The sequence below is a fragment of the Lygodium microphyllum genome, chromosome 3 (assembly GCF_053477565.2).
Source record: "Lygodium microphyllum isolate KBCC chromosome 3, Lygodium_microphyllum_v1.1.10, whole genome shotgun sequence".
In the NCBI taxonomy this organism is placed as follows: domain Eukaryota; kingdom Viridiplantae; phylum Streptophyta; class Polypodiopsida; order Schizaeales; family Lygodiaceae; genus Lygodium; species Lygodium microphyllum.
In genome coordinates, this window is record NC_141137.1 from 122,876,097 (window position 1) to 122,901,637 (window position 25,541).

The following is a 25,541-nucleotide window of genomic DNA, read 5'->3' on the forward strand; positions in this document are numbered from 1 at the left end:
CAAATGATAGAGGATGCTACACTTAACACCACGTGCAATAACAAGATTTCCATGGGTAGTCTTCCATGAGGAATCACCAAAAGAGACAACATAACCTACATCATCCAAGGAATCAATAGAGATAAGGCTCTTTGTGAGAGTCGATACATGACATATATCATGAAGAGTGAACATATTGTGTGAACCAAAACATAGCTAGACATCACCAATATCAACTATCTCCAAGGTCAGTCCAAACAAACAGATTCAGTCATACAATGATAGGAGTGAAACCACTCTCTAGGGGTCACATGAAAGGAAGCCGTTGAATCTATCAACCAACACTGAGTATATCCTGACAAAGCATCAGTTAGCTATGAAGCATCCAAAGAAGAAGCTGCCAAGATAAGATCATCAAATATATCAAGATGCACTATTTTAATCTCCTCAATCTTGACACTAGACTTGCTAAGCATAATGCTGCGATCATCATTCTTGTCGTGCACTTTACTCTTTCCCTTTTCCTTATGCTTGTATTCACACATCTTATGGCACTATGGCCTAATATGACCTGCTTTTCCATAATAATGACAAGTAAGACCAGACTTACGACCACGAGACTTACTGTGAGACTATCCACGTGTTCGAGACTAATACTTGTTAGAGTCTCTACCACAACCATTTCCATCCTACTGGCCTCTCACAGAGTCAATGGATGTGATGTAGGGGAAGCATCCACATTATTTCTGTTCACCTCTTTTGTCAAGAGGGCACTTTCAACATCTTGCAATTTCAGCCCATTCTTAGCATAGAGAGCCATATGAAAAGTGTTCCATAACTCAATAGAATACAAAACAGAAATAAAGGATGCAAAGTATCCTTGAACTCAATCTCATGAGAAGATAAATGGTTGACGATAGAGTGCAACTCATTCAAGTGTGCAAACATAAAAGCCTTCCTTCATGTGAAGGTCCATCAATTGTTTTAGCCAATATGTTTGAGATGCAGGACTTTGCTTATCATAACGATTTTGAATCTTTGTCCAAAGCTCATATGCAGTCTGATTTCCAGTTACAACATTGTAGTGAACCTACTTAGAGAGTGATAAAATGATTGTGGACTTGCATAGCTCATCTAGTTCATCCCAATCCTCGATTGCAATGTTTTGGGGTTTGGCACCCCCATTTTTGAGTGGTCTAACATGCAATTTTTGCACTAAAACTTGCATATATGGGTCTTCTAATAGATATAATTGGTCCCATCGAGTTTCTCAATATTAAAGATAGCACTGTCGCGGGAACCATTAGCCATAATGAGACCAAGCAAGTACAAAGAAGGGCAAGATGAGTTATTGTAAAACCTAGCAAATCAGCAGTAAAACCACTACTAAATCAAGCAAGAGACCGGAGATACTGCCAAGTAGTGAGAAACCGAGAGGGAAGAAGCCAAGAACAGTTGGCACTAAAGATTGCCACAATTGCAGTGTGTTAGAAATCATATATGCAATAGGCATAAACGTTATGCATAAGGATATGTCTCAAGTGTAAATGAAGAGAACTGTCAGATGCATAACCTACTGAGCAAAGCTCAATACATAATCTAGAAGCATATAAATACCACTGACAATACCCTGATAGACATAAGTACCAAGTCCAAGCCAAGAGATCAAATCAGCCCATGATAGGGTAACTACATCTAATAAATATCAAGAGAGCATGCACATATCACAATGAGGCCTGGTGTCTCACTGTAATAAGCTCAATCTCAACTGCATAAACCAAATGCTCTACCATACATCCAAGTGCCAATGTAGCTCAGTACATAAAGCTAAGTAGCTCCCATTGAAGCAAAATTCAAATGCCAAATGAGCAAGCAAAGCTCAAAACATCATGTGAATGACATTTGAGTATCCAAGATCCATAGAGCATGCATTCGGGAGTATTGAACCCAAGTAGTTTGCAAGACTTTGAATGTAGTGTCCAAGTAGCACACAGAAACAACCAAAGTGTCAGTACATCCAATATGTGGTACCAAAGTAGCTTCAAAGCATCATGCACATAATCTTTATTAGAAAATTGCTTGCTGTCCACTATGAATAGTAGTGAAATCTTTGCTAAAACTTAGCTAATGTAAGCTCAATTGAAGCCCAAAAGCATTCCAAGACATGTATTAAGGATCTGCAAGTGTCAAGCAAACATTTGAGCATCAATACCAAGCCCTAGAAGCATCATGTGACAAGAGGCATATGCTTTTCCAAGATAAATGACATTCAGCCATGTTATTAGAACAATGAAATCTCTGAGAAGATTGAGCCAAATGTGTGCTCAAATCAGTCCAAAAGCATAACCATACCATTTGGGTATCGAAATAGCATGCTTGAAGCAACAAACATGCATTATGGAATTTATTGTTCGCTGTCCAAACTAGAATAGTTACCCTAAGGAGTCTTGTATCAAATATAGCCTTTAATGTCATTCAATGCCCAAATAGTCCCATTGTTATTGGGCTACCTTGGCTAGAATTATATAACCCCAATATTAGTTGGAGGTCTAGAAAGGTGAACCAAGGCTAGTGAAAAATAATAAAAGGAAGAATTCTCAACCAATATACATTGAGGCAAAAGTGTTCATGTGTCAAGTAAAGAAGAATCCATCCTTTTTTATTTATGCAATTCCAATGGAGAAGCCAAAGGACGAAATCTTGGACACATTTCCATCTCAATATGTAGAGTTCAAGGGTGTGTTTGAAAAGAAGAATGTGGACATGCTACTAGAACACCAACCTTATGGTTATGCAATAGATGTATAAGAAAGAGCTCAACCTCCTTGTGGCCCCATCTATAAGCTATCCAAAGATCAATTAGCAAAGGTCAAGAAATATATTGATAAGAATGTTGCCAAGGGATTCAAACGTAATTCAAAATCTCCAATGGATGGCTGCTTCAATTCTATTCATCAAGAAAAAAGATGGATCTCTCCATATGTGTGTGGATTATAGAGGGCTCAATAAGATTACTATCAAGGATTGCTACACTCTCCCTTGTTTCTAGAACTCCTTGAACAAGTTGGGAAAGCCAAAGTCTTCACCCAGATAGATCTTCGTAGCACTTAGAATCATGTTAGGATAAAGGAAGGTGATGAATGAAATATAGCTTTTTGCATAAGATAAGGGTATTTTGAATATGTTGTCATGCCATTTGGCCTCATGAATGCTTCAACAATGATATCTTTTGAGAATATTTAGACAACTTTGTTGTGATCTATTTGAATTACATCTCAATCTTTTTCAAGAACCAAGAAAAGCATGAGCATCATGTCAAAAATAATCTTAAATAAATTACACGAAGTAGGCTTGTATGCAAAGTTAGAAAAGTGTTCTTTCCATCAACTTGAAGTTGAGTTTTTGGGGTATTTCTGAGAAGGAAATTTCTATGGATCCTAAGAAGGTACAATTATTCTAGAATGAGAGACTCTTCATTTATGCGAGATGTTCAATGCTTTTTGGGATTTGTAAATTTTATTGAATCTTTATCAAGGATTACTCTAACATTGCTGCCTCTCTAAGCAACCTAACTAGAAAGAACAAGTTTGTGTGCAATTAGAAGGATTACTCTAATATTACTACCTCTCTAATTAACCTAATTGGAAAGAACAAGTTTGTATGGGATTAGAAGGTTGAACAAGCTTTTCAAAGATTAAAGCAGACATTCACCTTAGCACCCATTCTCATCCATGCAAATCCATTGAAGCCCTTTATCATGGAGACAGATGTCTCAAATTTTGCACTTGGAGCTATTCTATCCCAAATTGGTGATGACAATTGAGTTTATATGGTAGCTTTCAACTCGAGAAAATTCTCTGCCACAGAAATCAACTATGAAATTCATAATAAAGAACTTCTAGCTATTGTGGACTCCGTGGAGATTCGGTGAAACCTACTTGAAGGCTCTTTTTGGAACGTGTATATCAACACTATGGATTACCTAATGATATTGTCTATGATTGTGGGCCCCAATTTATATTTGGGTTTTGGAGAAGCCTCCTCAAACTTTTGGGAGTACAAGTGAATCTTTCTTTTGCCAATCACCCACAAAATGATGGATAAACAAAAATAGTGAGTGAATCAAGTCTTGAAGAAATACCTTAGATGCAAAATCAACTATCATCAATACAATTGGGTGGATCTATTACCCCTTGTTGAGTTTGCATACAATAATTCCTTCCATGCCTCCACTCAATTCACACCATTCTTTGCTAATTATGATCAACACTCAAGGATAGACAATTGTGTAAGATCATAGGAGAAAAATCTCACTGATGTAGACTCAGGTCAACACCTCTTTGATATTCCTAAAGCGTTGGAAGCATAGATCAAATAAGCTCAAGAGAAATATAAGAGAAATGGAGATAAGCCTCATATGCAATATCCATCATATAAAATTGGAGATCAAGTTTGGCTTCTTCGATGTGATCTATGTTTCTCTCACCCCTCCTAGAAATTGGATTATCAACAACTTGGACCCTTCAAGCTTCTTGGCCAAGTAAATCCAATCACCTATTCTCTCCAGCTTCCCCGATCCATGAAAATCCATTCTATAATTCATGTTTTAGTCTTGGAGCAATGCCATACATCCAGTATCGCTGGAAGAATACTAAAGCCATTGCCTCCAATCATAATTGAAGATCATCAAGAATATGAAGTAGACAAAATCCTAGATTCAAGAAGTTCAAAAGGCAGATTATAGATCTCATCCATTAGAATGGCTATGATGTAAGTGAACGAACATGGGAATCAACATAATGTCTTCAAAGAGCTCATGATAAGGTTTGCAAATTTCATCTTCAACACCCAACGAAGCCAAGGCCTATTCAAAGGCACACCATCACCCCTCGTGGAACTCAGTGCTAGAAGGGGAGTGTATGTAACATATAGTCAAACAAGGACAATCCTTGGTTTCATGAAGTTTCTAGAAGATATTAGAATATTCTAGAAGATATTTGTATCATCACTTATATCATCGTTGATGTCAATGTGCCATGTGTCAGTATGCATGTTATGCCATGTGTTGGCATCGTGCATATCATGCCATGTGACATCCTCTTGTAATGACGTGTTCCTCTTAACCTCTCTAGGCTATAGTATAAATAGGGATCACGGGCTACAAGCCCTTTAGTCCTTGCTAATATCAACTGTGAGGCTCATGCAAGGTGAGTCCTCTTCCAATTCTTGTCTTGTATTGAGTCTTGTCTCACAATCAAGCCATGCTCTTGTTTGTGAGCATTCTTTTGTAATCAAGTTATCTCACAATCAAGTTCTAGTTTAATTTATTTTCCAAGTTTTTCTCTTGTAAGTTGTGAGAACAATCTCGCTCTCGAAGAGCACTTGTTGTGCCCATAACAATGTCATCTCAACACTTCTTAAAGAAATCAAAACCTATTTTACTTTGCATCTTCTAGAGGGGTCTTGTAACTATGATCAAGCCACAAAAGATGACTTGACAATGGTCGGATCACATGTTGTGGACGGCTTTTGCAATTGTGACTTTGATAATGCCACATGAGATAACCTTAGGAGTACCTTTAACATCTTCTTTTCCATCATTCCAAAGCTTAGACCTTCATCCTATCAATCCTCGATTCACTTTTTAAAGCCAAATTCTTTAATTGAAAATATATAATATCCCAAAGAGCAACATCGAGGTAGCTTTCCAACAACATCTAAATATGTATGCTTCCTAGTAAGAGCTAACCAATTATATGAAAAACCCAAAAATAATCATGTACAACACAACTTTGTAATATAAAAAACCTAGTAAATAGAATTTCATGCCTATAATCTCCTTTTCTGTGTCCAAAATATGTGTCACCACATATTTAGGTAATACATGGCGGCTTTGTGTGCAACAAGGAACAAAGGTGATTGATCTCATATGAAACAATAAGTAAGGAACAAGCCAAGATTTAAACTCTTGCCAAGGTGCAACTAGTCTTTGACTTTAGTTGTGAGAGTTGGTTTATCAATTGTTGCTCACATGGACAGCTTACTTCTATACTAATTTACCATAAAACTTTGAACTATGTAAATTGAGTGCAAGGATGATCCAAATGCATGTGATCTTTCCAATCTTTTGACAAGTAAGCCCTTACATGCCATAAATCTTCTTGGCATATGTTGTACTTTTGATACTTACTTTTTGTTTGAAACCAAGGCGCATAAGTTTCTCTTTTGCATATGTGACCTTACATATGAAGCCATTAAGCCTAATGTATGCTTTTAGAAGATGTCACTTGACCACATGGGCCATTATAGCAACTAGTTGAGTGTGAGAACGATGATTAGTATTCACATGTAAATGTGGTTCTTGTGCAATTATATGAAGCTTCCATTTGCTTCAAGCTTCAAATTTGTAAGGATTCATTCAGAAAACCTTAGAACAACTCCCCTTTACTTTACAAAGAAATAAAGCTACTCTTAAGTATATTGCAATTATCTGAAAGGTAGTACCTTCGTAACTCTTTCATATAAGGGTAGAGGCCCCATCAAAGGGTATTGTGGACTTTAGTTTTAGGCTAAGTCCACTTGGTGTTTTGAGGTTGGTTGTACATCAAGTGATAGACACCCAATTTATGAGTTATTGACTAATCAAAGAGTTCATTTAGGGTTTGGTATCTACTCTCGTGTACAAACAAGAGAGGGAATGACCTGCTATTTACTTGCTAAACTAGTGAACTAACTATCCAATCTCCCCTACCCACATTACCAAAATTGATGGACAAGGAGGCACTTTTGCATGTGTAGCCAATTTAATATGTATATATATATATATATATATATATATGTATACATGTATACATATATATGTATACCTACATATGTATATATACATATATATGTAAAATTTCACTTTTTTTTGGTGTGTGAAGGTATTGTGCACGGGTCCCGCACCTAGTTTCAAAAAGTGTTGCGTGCCCACACTTTGGGCAGGGATTGGTGGGCATCTATGAGGGAGTGGGTAACCGTTGTGAAACCGCCGTAATTACTTAGTAGATAGCTCCAACCTCCAACAGCCTCTCGAGGATTATAGGGTAGAGGGCCAGGAAAAGAGCAGTTAAGTTGATGCACGGGTGACGATGCTCTGATCAAGTATAGCAAACTTCGTGGGTATGTTACTCCGGACCTGGTGGTGATGTCAAGGTGAGGCAACCAAATCTCGCGCAATGGCGTACAGTTTTTGTGTTACGAGGGCCCCAAAAGCGGTTTCTATAACTAGGCACCCCACAGCCAGCCAACGCACTTAACATCACACGGTGGTTCATAAAGTGAACTCGCAAGCTCCAACTCTTAACATTTCGTTGGTGTTTCCTTCTTCTTCTCAAGAGGATTGGAAGGGAGGTGGCGTGCTGCATTCTACTTGCAAAGTGATTCCCTAAATATCGTTCACTGGCTCTCTTCTGTGCTTCTCAGGGCATAATGATCATGTTGGTATGTGTAGCACTAATTCAAAGTTTTTGACGACTCAAACAGAATGTTAAGGTGATCACAAAGGAATTAAATAATGTTTTCAGGGATGTTCTCACGGAGAAACAAGAAGTGTTTTCTTCAAGACAGAAACGCTTCTAGTTCTGAACATCATTACTAACTATTGTGTTCACCATACCAAAGCATAGTACTCTAATTGATCAATCTGGTGACATGTACAGTTCAAGCACGTAAGAATGGTCTTGTTAGGCAGTTGAAGTACAGACTAGGCATCTGATTGCAGGGGCCAGATTGTGGCAGATAAACGTAGGCTAATTGTCACTTAAAAAGACCAAATATTTTGCAAAATTGATACGTAGCCTCTTTAGAAGACATCCAGATTGACCTGCCAGGAAAAGGATGCATTGAATGAGTTTGAAAGAACCTTATGCTGAATATAAGGAATCACTGAGCATATATACCTGGTACTGCTGTAGCTTTTGTCCACATGGCACAGATATGCATTTTTTTGAGTTTGATCTTTCGGGTTAGACCTGCATTTATGTGATTTCAACTTGCAAGGTTACATGAGCTGGATCTTTGTAGGAGATGTGGTTCGAGCTGGTCCCTGGGTTACTATGGGAGATATACATGATGCCTTTGCATTCCGTGGATGGTCAATGCTGCTGTTCAAATGCCGATGGATCCACCTGCCTTTGTCAAAGGCATTCAATGTGTTGACTCTTATTTCACCATCAGGAAATATAGAGACCTGAATTTGTCAATAAATTAGTGGAACTTATCTATTCGGTTGGTGAAACCACTATTCATTAGTTCATTAATGTAACGCACACCCAAATCCTTGTACAGATGCGCGCGTGCACACACACACACGCACACACACGCACACACACACACACACATAGTATGTGTGTGTGTGTGTGTTTTGCTTTTTTTGGGGGGGGGGGGGGGGAGAGCAAGGTGAGGAGCACACCTTGTAAATTGCAATATACTATTTTCTTTCAGTAACATCTCACTATGCTCCTCCTAAAGGGCAAACATCATATTAAGGATACAATTTTGGATGAGGACAACTAGGAGTTCTTGAAAGAGAGCGATGTCATTTTACCGAGGTACTGTAATTCCATGACTTCTTGTCACCAGGTGTCCTTTTTTGATACATCGGAGATGTTACAGGATCAAGATTTGGTATAGCTAGGAGTGGATTGGACTTCACAGATTTGGGGAAATGGACAAAGTATGGGAGATAGCTTATTGAGATGGGCATGACACGCTGATTACCCATACTCAATACCCTAGTTAGATATCCTTAGTTAGGTGCATACATGTTGATTCTCATCAACATGGTGCCTGCACAGTGAATTATGTACTTGCTTCCCCCTTAAAAAAACACACACACACACACACACACACACACACACACATGCCTACTCCCCATATTTAGGATCTCATGGTCTCTCCATACCCCATTACACTTGCAGTGAACCATGCTTACTTATCAATCACAATGGATTTCCACTTCACACATGGGAAGACCCTCCCTATAGTGCACTTGAGATGCTATTTTTCGAGAGAGACATCGGGTATCTTCTGAGGAGAGATCTTCGGATTGATGTATAATATTGACACCCACATCCCACGACCTGAGTTGACACAACAGTTCAATGAGGCCTTATATGCAACAGTAGGTGCAGCTCTTCCCCTCTCACAGCTCTTCCCCTTTGGGCTGATGACTTAAGACCGGCTGGTATGTGTTAGAAGTGGTGTAGCAATGGAAGCATAGACAAGTGCTGAAATAAACTGTTGAACACGAGACAGAAGAGAGAAAATAGAAGAACACTGCAAAGGAAGAGAACTTAGAGATGTGCTCAGGAAATGGAATTCATATACCAAACACAAGAATGATGCGTACAACAATGAGTCACTGGCTCTTGTCTCCAATAAGAAAACCACTTGAAGAATGATGATGACTAAATGGGAGGAGCCATAATAAATAGACATAAAATATGCCTAAAATGGCAGCTTGTTGGCCAATATTTAATGCTGGCCGACTGGCATAAAATGCCACAATGCCACACAAAAATCACTAAAGCAATGCCTAAATAATGACTAGTGTGCCTAGCCTAACTAGCATGCACAGACACACACATGAGGTGACAATCCTGCTAATACCCTCTCTCAGATCATGCGTGATCTGATACAATACAATGATACAATGATAATGACCCATCATAGTCCATACAACATAGAACCACCAGAGTAGAACCATGGATATCTAGGTAGTGGGTGATTAAGCCACCACCAAGGTGCCTCAGAGAGAACCTGATGTTGATGTCGATCGTACTAGTTCTTGAAAATAGAGAAGAGTCATACCAGATCTGTGTGTCTGTCAACAATGTCTCGTAGTAGCATATAAGACGGTCCAATTAAAAATGCCTTTGAACATATGTGACCATGGATTCCTTGCCTTTGGCCAAGGTTGCCAAAGTGTCTCCTTGTGTCTGTCAACAATGTTTTGCAGTAGCATACAAGACCATCCAATCAAAAATGCCTCTGAACATATGTGACTGCGGATTCTCACCCTTGGCCAAGGCCACCAAAGTGTCCCCTCATGTGAGCTCGGACCAGAAGCCAATCCCGCTCTATGTTAAATGACCAGCTCATCATGAACTTGGATGTCAATCCCCTTGCCAGGGTTTGAATCTGCTAGATTGCGGTCGATGCATCAAGAACATTTGTCTTTGGAACTTGTGCACCTCTATACCTGTATAGATGAGGCTCGGACGCCCCATCTCACCACTGTCTCACACTCCCTCTTTGACACTAGAGAGTCATGAGGGATGACCGCATTACCTAGACTAGAAAGCAACAGAGGAAGGGGTAGTCAAGCCCTTCCCTCGGTCTGAAGAAGTGGATCCTTGCCATGCCTTGGACTTCCCCTTGGTCGGAGGATCAGAGTTGGAGTTTGAGAAAGAGAATTGTGGGATATGGAGGATCAAAGCTCAGCTAAGAGTACACAATTGACAATGAAGAGTGAGAGAGTAAAGACACACCATGACTCCCACTAGGATTACCAAGAGTGTAATGGAAGTACTGTAAAGATGGTGATAGGATCGAAATGCAGCTGAGAGTACAGTAGACAGTGTGAGAGTGAGAGAGACAGAGTGAAGCACGACACCCAATCCAATAGATTGAAAGAGTGTGACTTGAAAGTACAAAGTACAATCCTTAAACCTTAGGGTTGTAGGGGTTGTTCACACCCGACACACGGTAAGTGCCCATAAGTGTGTAACGTAAGCACATAAGCACATACGAAAATAAGACTGTAAGTCTGGGGAAAAAAACCTCTCCTACCGAGAGTAAAAAGTGCCCCAGTGTCCTACTGATCACCGACACTCCCATATGAGCGTAGGCGTAAGTGAGGCGTGAGTCAAATACCCAACAAACTCCCTTGGAGTGAAGAGTGATCAAGAGTACAAGGATCATCCGCCACCAAAGGATATCAAATTTAAAGCATCGCGAAATGCTTCAAATTTGTCACGAGGAAGAGCTTTGGTGAAGATGTCTGCCACATTACTAGTGGTAGGACAATAGACAAGGCTGATATCACCTGCATGTAGCCTCTCTCTGACAAAGTGATAATGGATCTCAATAACAAAGGAGTAGGCTCCGTAACAGATACATCCAGATCAGCTAGCAAGCGTCTAAGCCATACGCATTCAACTGTGGTAGTGAAAGCTGCCTTGTATTCAGCTTCACAAGACGATGTGGCAACAGTGGATTGTTTCTTGCTAAGCCAAGAAATGCAAGAAGAGCCAAGAAAGAAACAATTGCCACTAGTGGAGTGACGTGTATCATAATCACCAGGCCAATCAGAATCACTGTAAGCATGTAACTGTAGTGGTCCCCCCTTGGCATAAAGCAACCCAAGAGATCGAGTACCTTGCAGCCAATGTGACATACGTGGCTGATGCATATACCTGCTCAAAGCTGAAACTGCAAACTGTATGTCCGGCCTAGTGTTGCATAGGTAAATAAGACATCCAATTGCAGGAGCATATGTATGTATATCAAACAAATCACTGTCATCATGTAATGACAGTTTCAGTCCAGGTTCCATGGGGGTACAAACTGGCTTGCAATCCTGTAAGCCAAACTTCTCAAGAAGCTGCCCAATATACCTTGACTGTGATAGCCCAATACCTCGAGCATCATGTATGAACTGGATACCCAAGTAGTAATGCAAAACTCCCAAGTTAGACACGTCAAAAGTTTGCTGCAAATTTTAGTTGAATGCTGAAATCTGATCAGCATGTGTTCTAGTGAGCAAAAGGTCATCAACATAAAGACATATAATCAACATAGATCCCCCTTCTTTACATACGTAAAGGGTAGACTCAGATGAGCTGTTTAGAAACCCTTGACCAAGCAAGAAAGCATCTATTTTTGCATACCAAGCTCTAGGAGCTTGTTTCAAACCATATAGTGCCTTTTTGAGCTTGCATACCAAATGTTCTGAGCCTTCAACTGCAAAACCAATGGGCTGCTGTACATAAACTTCCTCATCAAGTTCCCCATGTAAAAATGCAGTTTTGATATCTAGCTGATGCACTGTCCAACCATAATGTGCAGCCAAAGCAATCATAGACCTGATGGTCGTCATATGGGAAGTAGGAGCAAATGTCTCCTCATAGTCAATGCCCTTTTTCTGTGCGTAGCCTTTAACTATAAGCCGTGCCTTGTATTTATCAATGGATCCATCTGCTTTCCTTTTCAGTTTGTAGATCCATTTCGTTCCAATGGCTTTCTTCCCAAATGGCAAGGACACCAAATCCCAAGTTTGATGCTTAGTAATAGAATCTAATTCAGCTTGCATTGCTGCCATCCAATGCACACTGTGTTGTGCATCCTCAAAACATTTAGGCTCTTCATTATCAAAAGTACTTGCTGCCATAACAAACTCCATGGTATGTGCTGAATCATGCAAACGAGTTTGCCTTCTAATATGACCAGCCATGGGTGCATCCAAAGGACTATCTTGCATAGTCTGCAAATACCATCTAGGTAACTGTCTAGCTTCCTGACTGTGTGCAAGCTCTTGCTGAATTTCAGTTTCAGCATTATGCTAAATATTCCGATCAGCCAATGGTTGAATTTCTGCACTTTCCATAGGAGCAGCTGGCTGAACATTAAGTTCATTTTCTGAAGCTCCAGCTGAATCTCCAAAAGTAATGGGCAGCAGCCCTTCAAAAACATCACGGGCAGCCTGATATGTGTCCAAACCAGCCAAGGATAATTCTGATTTTTCATCGAAAACATCCCTGCTGACAAAAACCTTCTTTGTAACGGGATCATAGAGTCTGTAGCCCTTGCTCTCATTGCTATATCCCATAAAAATGCACTTAACAGCCTTGTTGTCCAACTTTTTTCTAAGTACCTGTGGAATATGGGCATAGACAAGACACCCAAAGGTACGAAAGTGACCAACAGAAGGTTTACGGCTGTTCCAAGCCTCAAAAGGTGTGATGGTCTTCAAGGCTTTGGTAGGGCATCTGTTCAAAATATGGCAAGCATACATGACTGCTTCCATCCAAAAACTATGAGGCAAGCTCTTTGCCTTCAGCATACATCTGGCCATCTCCATGAGTGACCGATTCTTCCTCTCTGCTACCCCATTCTGCTGTGGAGTATAGGCAGTAGTGTACTGATGGACTATGCCTTTCTGCTTCAAAAAAGAATTCAGCATAGAGGACATGTATTCCCCCCCTCGGTCCGAACGGAGAGTCTTAATTTTGCATCCACATTGATTTTCAACAAGTGCACTGAAAGCCAAAAATGCATCATACACTTCTGACTTCTTTTTCAAACAGTAGACCCAGCAAAAACGTGTAAAGTCATCAATGAATGTCACAAAATAATAACAACTGCCCAATGACATTGTTTGCATAGGCCCACAAACATCTGAATGCACCAATTGCAATCTGGTTGTTGCTCTGAAAGCAACATCACGGGAAAATGAGAAACGATGCATTTTTCCCAAAATGCATCCCTCGCATAAGTGTTCAGGAGGTCTCTCCAAAAGAGGTAAGCCATCCAGCATCTGAGTACGCTACAAAAGCATCAAGCTGCCAAAGTTTACATGCCCCAAACGAGCATGCCATAACTCCGCCTGTATCATAGCAAGAGTAAGAGTGGATGTCAAGTATGCCGACTGATCTACTGAAAGAGCATCAACTCATATAAACCATGACACAAAGATCCTGTCAAGACCAAAGTCATGCGTTCTTTATCTCTAACTCTTTATCTCTAACCATGCAACGGTCATCATCAAATGTGACCTGCAAACTACAACGTGCCAAAGAAGATATAGAAAGCAAATTCTTCTTGATTCCAGGCACAAACAAAGCATCCTGCAGGCGGAGAATAGAGCCATCAATGGCTGTGAGCTGAATCTCCCCAATACCACGAACAGGGTATGATGCATTATTGGGACACTGTACAGATTTCCCAACGGGAGGTGCACTAACTGAAGCAAATAGATCTCTGCGAGATGTAATATGTCTAGAAGCACCATTGTCAAAGAACCAAGTGTCAGCATCCTCTGTAGAGCTAAGTGCTCTATCAGCCCAAGAGATGTCATAACTGCAAGTGTAAAAACAATAGTCCCTGTCCACAACAAAGGACGTGGACTCACTAGCAGTGGAAGGAGTAGTAGAAACATACATTCCTGACTCCTTCTTCTCTTTGGCAATGCGCTTCCTGCACTCAGTGATATAGTGGCCTGGCTTCTTACAATAATGACATTTTCCCTTTTTAGCTTGCGTCCCCCCTTGTGTCTGATTCTGTGATGTGCCCGAAGTGCCAGAACTCTGTGGAGCATTTTTCATGCTCAGAGACTATAGCATCCACACCACTATTTTTCCTTGTTTGCTCCTCCTCTAGAAGCAAACTAACCAGCTGAATAAAAGTGAGTGGGTGCTCGGCAATCCTCATGGTGAGGTTCAATGCAATATGAAAAGACAAGTACGAAGGAGGTAAGGAATTCAAGGTGGTGGATATCAACTGTGCATCCGAAAAGTACTCATCTACATTCATGAGCCGCTCCCTCAAGTCCTGAATCTTATTCAAGTGATCCTGCATAGAATCACCCTCATTCATCTTCAAAGTCTCTAACTCTTTCTTCAAGAAAGAGATCCGAGTCTCATTCTTTCCTGCAAACATATGCTCCAAAGTCAGCCATGCATCTCGTGAAGAAGATGCTGAACGAATGTGGGGGATGATGGACCGCTGAACTGCCAAAGCAATCAACGACAAGGCCTGTGCATCACCTGTATCCCAAGCTTTTTGAGCTGCAGTTCTTGGAGGAAGTGGCTGAGATGGAGCAGGCTGAGGTCCCCGTTGTCCACGTGCCCCTTGAGGAGGAGGAGTAACGGGAGCTACAACTCCCGGTCGAGTTTCCTCTCCACTAACATAATCCCATAAATTCTTGGCCACTAATACATTCTTCATCATAAATGACCATAGCGAATAATTGTTTCCGTCCAATCTATCTTGCTTGGATACATACGTAAATACATCACCTCCCTGATTTGCCATGATGACAAATTGACAAATTTCCAAAGACAAATGAGCAATGTCAAAGCAGTAAGGACTGGAAATCTGCAAATTTCCAGAAATTGCAGCAAGCACACTTCTGCAATTAATGTGCAAGGGCGTACTCTGTCAAAAACTGTCTTTTAATGCATGCTTTCCAAGGTGCAAACAGTGCTCAGCAACACTGTAATATTAAAATCCCTAAAATTTTTGCCAAAAATTTGTTCAAAACAGTCTTTCTGTGACTGTAACTGCAGTTCATATGCAATTGTCCTCAAAATACATAAAAGCCCCAAAATTTCTGATGAATGTGCCCAAAAATTTGCATCTAATTTGTCCCACACTTGTATCCTATATGCTGTGCCTGCTGCGTATGAACCTCCTCTTCCAGAACTTTGTTCTGAAATAAAATGAAAAAATAAAATTTTTATTTTCAAATTACCTGACGTGGACAGATAGGGCGGACGTTGGTCAGGTCGCTGGCAGACGGAGCAGTCGGGCGGGTAGCTGACGTGGACTGGTGGTCAGGTTGCAGGCTGACGGAGCAGTCGGGCGGGTAGCTGACGTGGACTGGGCAGACCGTCAAATCGCAGGCAGACGACGTGGCGCTGCAACGTCGACGACGCGACCAGGCGTGAGGGACGAGACCACCAGGGACTTGTCGCGGGAGGCGGACACGATTATGTTAGAGTCGATGATGGGGCAAGCGATGGAGGTGACCCAGTCGCTGTGGCGAACTGACAAACAGGCCGGTGGAGCTGACGAGAAGTACGGGTGATGAATTGCAGGTCGTTCTTGATGAGGATGAGGCGCTGCTGGGACAGGTGGCGTACACAGGTACTGATGGTGCCTTCAGCTACTGGCGAGAGCTGCAGAACTGACGAGGGCCGCAGACAGTGGGGGCTACAGTCCTGCAGACTGCAGACTGCTCTGATACCAAATGTAAAGATGGTGATAGGATCGAAATGCAGCTGAGAGTACAGTAGACAGTGTGAGAGTGAGAGAGACAGAGTGAAGCACGATACCCAATCCAATAGACTGAAAGAGTGTGACCTGAAAGTACAAAGTACAACCCTTAAACCTTAGGGTTGTAGAGGTTGTTCACACCCGACACACGGTAAGTGCCCATAAGTGTGTAACGTAAGCACATAAGCACATACGAAAATAAGACTATAAGTCTGGGGGAAAAAACCTCTCCTACCGAGAGTAAAAAGTGCCCCAGTGTCCTGATCACTGACACTCCCATATGAGCGTAGGCATAAGTGAGGCGTGAATCAAATACCCAACAAGTACAAAGTACAACCCTTAAACCTTAGGGTTCTTAATGTGCATTTACACCTGAAAGGTGTAAAACACGATAAGTGCCTGAACCGTGTGACTTAAGCACATAAAATAGAAGAAAATATAATTGGGAGAAAAAACCTCTCATAAGGAGAGTAAAAAGTGTCGAGCTTAGAGGGCGTGGAAGACACGCAATGCTTGCTAGCAACAGAGAGAGGCAGAGAGAGAGAGTGTGTGCAAAGTTGAGTATGACTTGTGGGTACAATCGAGTGTGTACCTCTTTAGGTTTTTAGATAGATATATATATGAAAGTACAAGTGTCAAGGGTGTGTTCACACCCGAGCACATTTAACAGGGACGAGGGCCCTTTATTCCCAACAACCTCTCACCTAATGGCAATTGGCCTTAAGAGGAGAAAAAAATCAGCTAAGTCTAGGTATGTACAGAGCTGAAATACATATATCTATCCAACTCCCATCATCTGTTGGCAATGAGTAAACCGCTCTGCTGGAAGACCCTTTGTGAGAAGGTTTGTAGGATTATCATTTGTATGCACTTTGACAAGTTCAACGCTCTTGCTGTCAAGTACATCTCTAATGAGGTGGTACTTCACCTGTATGTGCTTTGTCTTTTCATGAAAGATGGGATTCCGTGCTAGCTTGATAGCACTCTGACTATCACAATGGAGAACATGTAACTTTGTAATGCCAAGCTCTCCTTCCAGATGTGAAAGCCATAAAGCTTCCTTGCATGCCTTAGTGGCACTTGTTGGTGGGGCTGTTTCTTGGTGTTCCAGGTTGCAAAACATCGTTGCACTGAGTACCACTGAAGCTGAATACATATCAGCTACTGAAGCTAAATATATATCAGCTCTACTGAAGCTTCTAAGGAAGCTATATGGTTGAGTAGACTTGTAGAGGATCTCGACATGTCTATGGGTACTGCAATTTTGGGATGTGATAGCTAGAGTGCTATATATCTGGCTAAGAATGCCATGTATCATTCACACACAAAGCATATAGATGTGCAATATCACTTCATCAAACAGATTTTGGAAGATGGTCTAATCACATTCACTAAGATCAAAACACTGGACAACCCTGCAGATGTTCTTACTAAAAGTCTAAGCAAAGCTCAATATGAGCATTGCATACGATTAGTGGGTGTTGGTTAGAGGTTCACTTTGGACCTTTAAGTGGGAGGTTGTTGGGATAAAGGTCCGGTTTAACCTCTGGGTATAGTACGCACACTTTATTTAGCTGTACATATGAATGCACCCTTACGTGCCCTAAGTATAAATACATTTTATTTTGTGTACCAACACATTGGTACACTCATATCGGATCGTACTTTCACTCCTCTCTCTCTCACTAGCCGTCACACTCTCACGCACTCCTCGAACTTCTACACTTCCACAGCTGAGCTCCAACAACCTCTATGATATTTTATGTGGAAGATTTCTCTCTTTCCTCCAACTTCTCTCTCTTCTTGTTGTCCCTTCCCTCCAACATTCTCTCTCCTCTCTCTTCTCTCTTTTCTCAACCTTCTTTTCTATCCCCTCTATCTATTCTTTTCAACATTCTTCCCTCTCTACCTCTCTTTCTTCTCTCCAAAAATTCCCATTTTTATCTGGACTTTCCCTCTCTATATTTTCTCTAACTTGTCTTCGTCCCCTAGATTTCTTTTTTGTACATTTTTTCCAACTTCTGCTCTTTCTCTAGACTTCTCTTTGGACTTTTCTGCAATATTTCCAAAACATTTCTCGAAACTTCTACATTTCCTACAATAGGGAAGATGCCTTTCTCATCTTCTATCCTTCTACCTTGGAAGATGCTGTAGACAAGTGGTATAGTCAATTTCTAGAAAATCATTTCCCTGGACTTCTCTCGAGGATGAGTTTCTCAAGGCTTGCAACCTGAGAAACCACGAGGACAACATTATCCTATGAAGACACAAACCCCAATCTCCTCACCTTGACCAAACTATTAGTGGCTTGTCTTCCTACCTACTTGGGAGACTTAATGGTATAGCAATGGGTCACCCGTGCACTTCCACTGACCACCCAACAAAAGATTTGGGAGAGTATGGACACATTGACCGATCTCAATACATTCCAACTAGCAGTAAAATCAAGAATTCCCGTAAGCTTTCCTTGTGACTAGGTATCTTCTTACCCACATCTTCTTGCACTTCCAACAAATTTTTCCACAATTAGTGAGGGAATTGTAGGCTCTAATAGAGAGAACTCAAATGGCAGAGTGGTGCACAAAACAGTTCTCAAGGAAAGAAATTTAGGAGCTCAAGAGCACAACTACCTCTAGCTCCACTACTATTGCTCCTTGGTGTACCTATTGCCAACAACAAGGGTGCATTCCATGCAAGTGCTGTAGGTGGAAATTTTGTAATTCTTGCGGCAAGGTGGAACATGAGAACCATAGATCCTACTATCTCAAGGGCCTCAAACCACTCCTACAAGTATGTCCCCTTCTCTCCTTCCTCATTTGGCTCCCTCCCAAATCCCTCAAAGTCATGGCTTCGTTTTCCCATCCTCCTCCACAAATTCTCTCTTACCTATGTTTCTCTTCCTCAAGTGAGCCTCTATTAGCATGGGGTTTGTTGCAAGCTTTGGTCTAACGATTGCATGCATCTTTGAAAGTTTACTGTGAATTATCTTGGAGATAATAAGAATCATACATCATATCTTTTATTACTAAAGTATGCATGGGTAAAGGTGATGCCTAAGTATTAGTTACTTCCACTTGATCATTTGTATGCTGTCATCATCTCTTCCATAACCATCTACATATGTGAAGACTCTTTCCTTGGCTTTCCCAAGGATCATGCAAAGCTCCTCTATGTGTAGAAATCATCTAATGCATCCACGTGGTGTTGTAATCCCACCTATGAGTCAGATATCATGATGACATTATTGTGAAGAAAGGCTCTAAACACAGAAAACACAAAACCAATAGTATGACAAAGCACAAATCGATAATACAGAATATAGTTAGGGTTAGGGTAACTTAGAGACAATGAATAATGAAGCGAATGACTATTGAATATATGATGCTCATGCAACAAATATATAGTTAGGGTTAGGGTAACCTAGAGACAATGGATACAATGAATAATGAAGCGAATGACTATTGAATATATGATGCTCATGCAACAAATATACTATGCAATGGATACTGAACCTCGAACTCTCGTATCTCTAGGATCAAGGTAGAGGTTATGAGTTGGAGAGTGTGTCGTACTCCGAAATGGATCTCGAAATGCAGTAAGGCAGCCTTTGTGCATTGAACACCAGCAAATGCATCTTGGGAGGTTGGATCTGATGCAGATAACAATAGAGGAGAGAGAATATGCAGCAAATGCAGACTGTGGAAGAGATAGAGTACTTGGGAAAGCAAACGCAAATTGTTTGATGTGGACGACAAGGTGAGAGGTGTAGACGATAGTGTGGAAAACCCTATGGAGAAGAGATCAAAATGCATGCTGTTAGACGTGGAAGATAGCACTTGGATGATGGCGACAGCTTTAGAGGCTTCAAATGATAGTAAGCGCAGCCTCAATGTGGTCGCCTACAGTTGGGAAGGTACACTTGGCAGTAAACGCAAGTTTGACAGTGGCAGGATCAGCAGGTGACAGCTCGATGCAGATAATGGAGGTTGGAATTAGGTGGTAGATGGTAGCAAACAACAATGGGAAGATTTGACCATGATGTCCTCCGCGAATAAGGTGTGGGCAATAGAGATACAACTCTTGAAATCTGCCAAAATGAGATTAAGAGAAAGTGATGGATAGTATGCCTTTTTATAGAAAGTTTGGGGGCACCCAAATTAGGGTCTGGCATGTGGGACATAGTTACTCTCTAGGATTGTGTTTCTTTTTGAAATTATAAGGTTTTTTCATTAATTAAGCATGCTTTGGGGTTGTTTAAGTTAGACTAACGTATTTTTAGCTCAACATCCCTTCTTAGGCCCAAAACTAAGCCATGAGAATAGGCCTTTTTGTTGATTTTCTTTACCCAAGGCATCTCACCCCAAAGCAGCCAAAGCATTAGGCAAAGAATGCGCGTTGGTTGCCTAGTGACCTATCAAGATTACAGAGGCGATGGTTATCTTATCAAGGAAGCCCAAGTGATCACTCCATAGAGGCTAGGGCATCGAACAAAGGGTGCTTGTCGCTTACCTAGGGACTACCAAGTTCTACAAAGGAGGATGGAATCAACAATTGACTTTTTTTTTTGGAGGGCTTTGTTTTACTGTGACACAAAATTTAGCATTAAGTGAGGGTTTCAAACCAGTGTTCGTCCCATTGAGTCATTGTGCATCAAGGTACGGGAAATAAGGATGGGTAGCTCCACTACCTTCATAAAACAAGCAAAAACTATTCCACACACTAGGATAAGTGCCTAGGGATTACCGAAGGATGTGTGTGTAAATCGTATGGAGAATATATGGAGAGAGAAGCAATATGACAATAAGCAAACAAGACAAGCTAAGCTAGCATGCAAGCAAAGGGAAAAACTACCTTTGGAGATTGCCATGTGCAATGCCACAAGTATGATGGATCTAGAGTCGACTAGTCCAAGGGTAACTAAAAGGGATAAATATACATAGATGCATGTTTACATTAACAGAATGCCAATACATGGGATAATGCAAATGAAGATGTAAGTTTTCATACTTATGCAGAATGTGATGCAATGGTGTCACTTAGACAATGTCCTTGCAGAGGAATTGTTCACTTGCTTAAGTGTCCTTTTACAATTATGTCATCTTGGCAATGTGTAACTGTCCCCTCTTAAATTGGAAGGGGAAGTAAGAGAGAAGCACCCTCTTCCCGTCAATCTAAAAAAGTGGAGGAGAGTGTACCTAAGCTGATCCAAGGCCTTGACTGCTTTAGTCAAAATATTTGCAAAATTGTCATTGGAAGGTACAAACTCTAGACGAATAGTGTCTAGCTTAACCTACTCTTTGGTGAAGTGGAAGTGAATTGTCCATGTGCCATGTCTGATGTGTGATGATTGGATTGTCCCCGAGGGCAATGGCACTTTGGTTGTTGCAGTAGACAATGGTAGGCACCTCACAAGGAAATTGAGACGTAGCCAACAAGTTCTTTAGATAAGTGGCCTTAGTGGTGCGATCGAAGAGAGCGTGATACTTTGTTTTGGTTGTCTAAGCCACTGCTATCTCTTGCTTATGGCTAGCCTAAGAGATGAATGCCGTATCCAAGGTAAAGAGGTAGCCGCCATGGGAATGCCAGGTGTAAGGATCTCTTGTCTAGTCAGAATCAGTGTAAGCATAAACTATGACCATAAGTGAGTACATAATTATAAGTACACCTTAAATATCTTAACATATGAAGACAAGTAATCCAATGAGACATTTATATTTCTTCATAGCCAATGCCGTGCTTTTACCTGAAACCTTGCACTATAAGGTGAACCTTGTATTTGTTTAAAGTATTGCCAGCTTTTAGCTTGGTCCTAAAAATCCACTTTGTCCTAATGACTAGCTAGTGACGAGGACAATCCACCAAGGTCCAGGTCTCATTTCAGTCAATACTATCCAGGTTCTCTTCCATGGCCTTATGCCTCAAAGGGTCTTGGAGAGTCTCCCAGCTCGAAATGTGTAATATAATCACTTGTAAATAGCGATGCATAGAAAGCATCAGGAGTGAGCTAAACACACCTTCTAAGCCCTTGTGGAATAGAATCTGATGGAAGGATCCCCAAATTCCGCATGGTTTGCTAATACCAGCGAGGTAACAGGTCTCGTGGAGGGGGCTTGGAAGTTGATGTGTTTCTAGGGAGGTTAGGAGCGGGCAATAGACTCCGTTCAGAAGGCACATCTCATGTGATGTGAGCAGAGATGAGAATGTAGAGTCTGGTGTAGAAGACTACACTATGTTCCTCTGATTAAAGACAACATCCCTCCTAATGATCACTCGATAGGCTTTTTCTTTGGAAGAATAGCCCAAAAAGATCAAGAGATCTACTCAAGGGGTGAGCTTTCCTATCTTGGCATGAGGAGTATGCGTATAAGCACGACGACCAAAGACTTTGAAGTGAGAAAAAATAAGTCGAGAGCCAAAAAATGCCTCGTACGGAGCCTTTTTAGGGATTGCTTCAATCGGATATCGGTTAAGGATCTACATCGAAGTGTTTGCCTTTGGAAGCTCTGCCACAAATAGCATAGAGTATGCCATATTCATGAGTGTTTGGTTTCTACACTCTACGACTCCATTCTATGCAAGGGAGTTGGTAGAGGTGAGCTGGTGCGCAATGCTCTGCTCTTGTAGAGACTCGTAGAACTTAAGGAGGTAAACTCGTAACTAGAATCATTCCTTATAATACCCATATGACGACTAGTTTGTGAAAGGTGAGAAGGATCGAAGCTTGCTTGGAAGAGCTATGGCGGGAGAGCAAGAGCAAGAAAGAGAGAGAGACTAAATGGGAACTCCAACAGTCACAATGTGTGACCGGGCCTTCCTTTATTCAAACTATCACTAAAAGAATAAAGAATAAAGTGACGATGATGGGCACCCGCTACCTGCAGTGTGCAATGGCGGATACTGTCAGTGTAGTAATACACGGCGGCTAGGCGGAGGTGCCTTTACCCCCAATAACCTCCCACTTAAAAGCGAATCTGTCCCAGTGAGGAGTGAAAAGAAAAAAAAAAGACAGTACAATGTAAACATGTACAACAGGATGAGAAAAAGCGTCATCTCATTCAACGCCCATCAATCTTCTGAGGAAGGCAAAGCGCTCAGTGGTGAGGCTTTTTGTGAGTAGATTTGCAGGATTTTCGTCAGTGGAGATCTTGACAAGGTCAACAGACCTGTCCTCCACGACCCCACGTATGAAGTGATACCTCACCTCAATGTGTTTCTTCTTCACATGGAAGACCGGATTCTTGGCTAGTTGAATAGCGCTCATAGAATCCAAATGCAGCGTAGGTATAGCATCAATCCCAAGGTCATGAACCAAATGGCCCAACCATATGGCCTCTTTGCAAGCCTCAATGGCTGCAACATACTCAGCCTCAGTGGTAGAGAGAGGCGTACACTTCTGAACCCTGGACATCCAAGAGACAGCACCTCCGGCATAGGTGAATACATAGCCAGAAGTGGACTTCCTACTATTTGCATGTCCTGCATAATCGGAGTTTGTGTATCTCATAACTCCTGTATCCTGGCTGCTACATAAGAAGGTAATGGACAGCTAATAGGCTTCACGTCCTGCATGCGGGAACGTTCAAGGACTTTATAAATGTACTCCCTCTGTGCCATTGAGGCTTGTAAATGGCCCAATCACATGGCCTCTTTGCAAGCCTCAATGGCTGCAACATACTTGGCCTCAGTGGTAGAGAGAGCCGTACACTTCTGAACCCTGGACATCCAAGAGACAGCACCTCCGGAATAGGTGAATACATAGCCAGAAGTGGACTTCCTACTATTTGCATGTCCTGCATAATCGGAGTTTGTGTATCTCACAACTCCTGTATCCTGGCTGCACATAAGAAGGTAATGGACAGCCAATAGGCTTCACGTCCTGCATGCGGAAACGTTCAAGGACTTTATAAATGTACTCCCTCTGTGAGAGGTGGAGTAGTCCCTGATGCCTGTCGCGCTTAATGCGTATACCAAGAATGTGAGAGGCCTGTCTCAAATCCTTCATCTCAAAGCTCTTCTACAACTGAGATTTAAGAGTATCCAACTCATCATGAGCTTTCGCTGCTATCAACATATCATCTATATAAAGTACCACAATAAGCAATGAGCCACTACGGGCTTTCTTTGTGTAAAGACACAGATCCATAGCACTCCTGCTGTAGCCCTGTGATTGCATAAAGGCATCAAACTTATGATACCACTCCCTAGGTGCATGCTTCAAGCCATAGAGACTTTTCTTCAACTTGCACACTAGGTGCTCCCTACCAAGTTTTGCAAAGCCCTTAGGTTGCTCCATGTAAATCTCATCATGCAAATCCCCATGCAAGAATGGAGTCTTGACATCCATTTGATACATGTCCAAGTCAAGCTACGTGACTAAGGCCAAAACCAAGCATTAGGTGGTAATCTTGACCATAGGAGAAAAGACTTCATCAAAGTCAACTCTATGCTTCTGTTTAAGACTCTTAGCAACAAGTCTTGCCTTATAAGATGGCTTGGGGTTTCCAGGGGTACTTTTCAGCTTGTACACTCATTTGTGCGGCAAAGCCTTCTTGTCCTTAGGCAATGCAACCAAATTCCAAGTCATATTCTTATGCAGGGAGTCCATCTCATATTGCATAGCTCTCTCCCAGGAGTGACTGTCACCCCTGTGCATAGCCTTATCATAGGTGAGAGGCTCTCCTGTATCTGTAACCAAGACATGTATCGATGGTTCAAATCTATCAGGCGGACCTCTATCTCTAGTAGACCATCTCACTGCAGGCTCTGCTGCATGTCCAACATCTTGACCATGTGTACCAACTACTGTTGCAAGCTGTCCAACTGGCTGTGCAAGAGCACGTGGCTCCTCCTAGAATATAACCTTGCGTATCTCTTCCACCTTCTTAGGCTGCCTATGGATATTGTTTTCATGGAAGACTACATTATGGTTGCGGATGACTTTCCGTGTATGCGGATCCCAAAGGCGGTAACCCATCTCGCCTGCATCTCCATAGCCAAGGATGGAAGACTACATCATGGTTGCGGATGACTTTCTGCGCATGCGGATCCCAAAGGCGGTAACCCATCTTGCTTGCATCTCCATAGCCAAGGAAAATGCATTTGTCACTCTTAGGATTTAGCTTACTACGCTTGTCCTTGGGCACATGGCAGTATGCCTCACATCCAAAGACATGTAGATACATATAAGACGGAGGTTTCCCAGTCCATACCTCCTCTGTAACCTAGAAATTCAAACCACTGGAAGGTAATCTATTTATGATATGCATAACTGTACTGACTGTCTTAGCCCAAAAACTCTCTGTGGTAGGTCTGTATGGCTAAGCATACTGCGTACACGCTTCTGGATGGTTCTATTCATCCGCTCAGCCAAACCATTTTGGGGTGGGGTATAGGAAGCGGTCAACTGACACTTAATACCCCTTTCGTCACATAGCTACTCAAAGGCACGTGATACATATTCTCCCCCATTGTCAGTCCTAAGGCATTTCAGCCTATGCCCATTCTGGTTTTTAACCAATGCAAGC

At 41.6% G+C, this 25,541-nt stretch overlaps 1 protein-coding gene, 1 long non-coding RNA gene and 1 pseudogene across 4 annotated transcripts in view; 2 read left to right on the forward strand and 1 right to left on the reverse strand.

The window, feature by feature from the left end:
• Positions 1-4,396: 4,396 nt before the first annotated feature.
• Positions 4,397-4,887, forward strand: LOC148038845 (uncharacterized; annotated as a pseudogene).
• Positions 4,888-7,051: 2,164 nt separating this feature from the next.
• LOC148038846 (uncharacterized) overlaps positions 7,052-25,541 on the forward strand; it is a 93,299-nt gene continuing 74,809 nt past the window's right edge. Inside the window, exons 1-2 of the long non-coding RNA XR_015690332.1 lie at positions 7,052-7,173; positions 7,357-7,461. This is a non-coding gene — a long non-coding RNA (uncharacterized LOC148038846). The remainder of the gene's footprint in view (positions 7,174-7,356; positions 7,462-25,541) is intronic.
• LOC148038847 (uncharacterized) overlaps positions 7,415-25,541 on the reverse strand; it is a 102,697-nt gene continuing 84,570 nt past the window's right edge. For all 3 annotated transcript variants that reach the window (XM_087674738.1, XM_087674739.1, XM_087674736.1), the window contains 2 exons: positions 7,920-8,209; positions 7,415-7,843 (listed from right to left, as the gene is read on the reverse strand). In XM_087674738.1, coding sequence (XP_087530864.1) covers positions 8,021-8,209 — 189 coding nt within the window. In that variant the 3' untranslated portion in view covers positions 7,415-7,843; positions 7,920-8,020. The remainder of the gene's footprint in view (positions 7,844-7,919; positions 8,210-25,541) is intronic.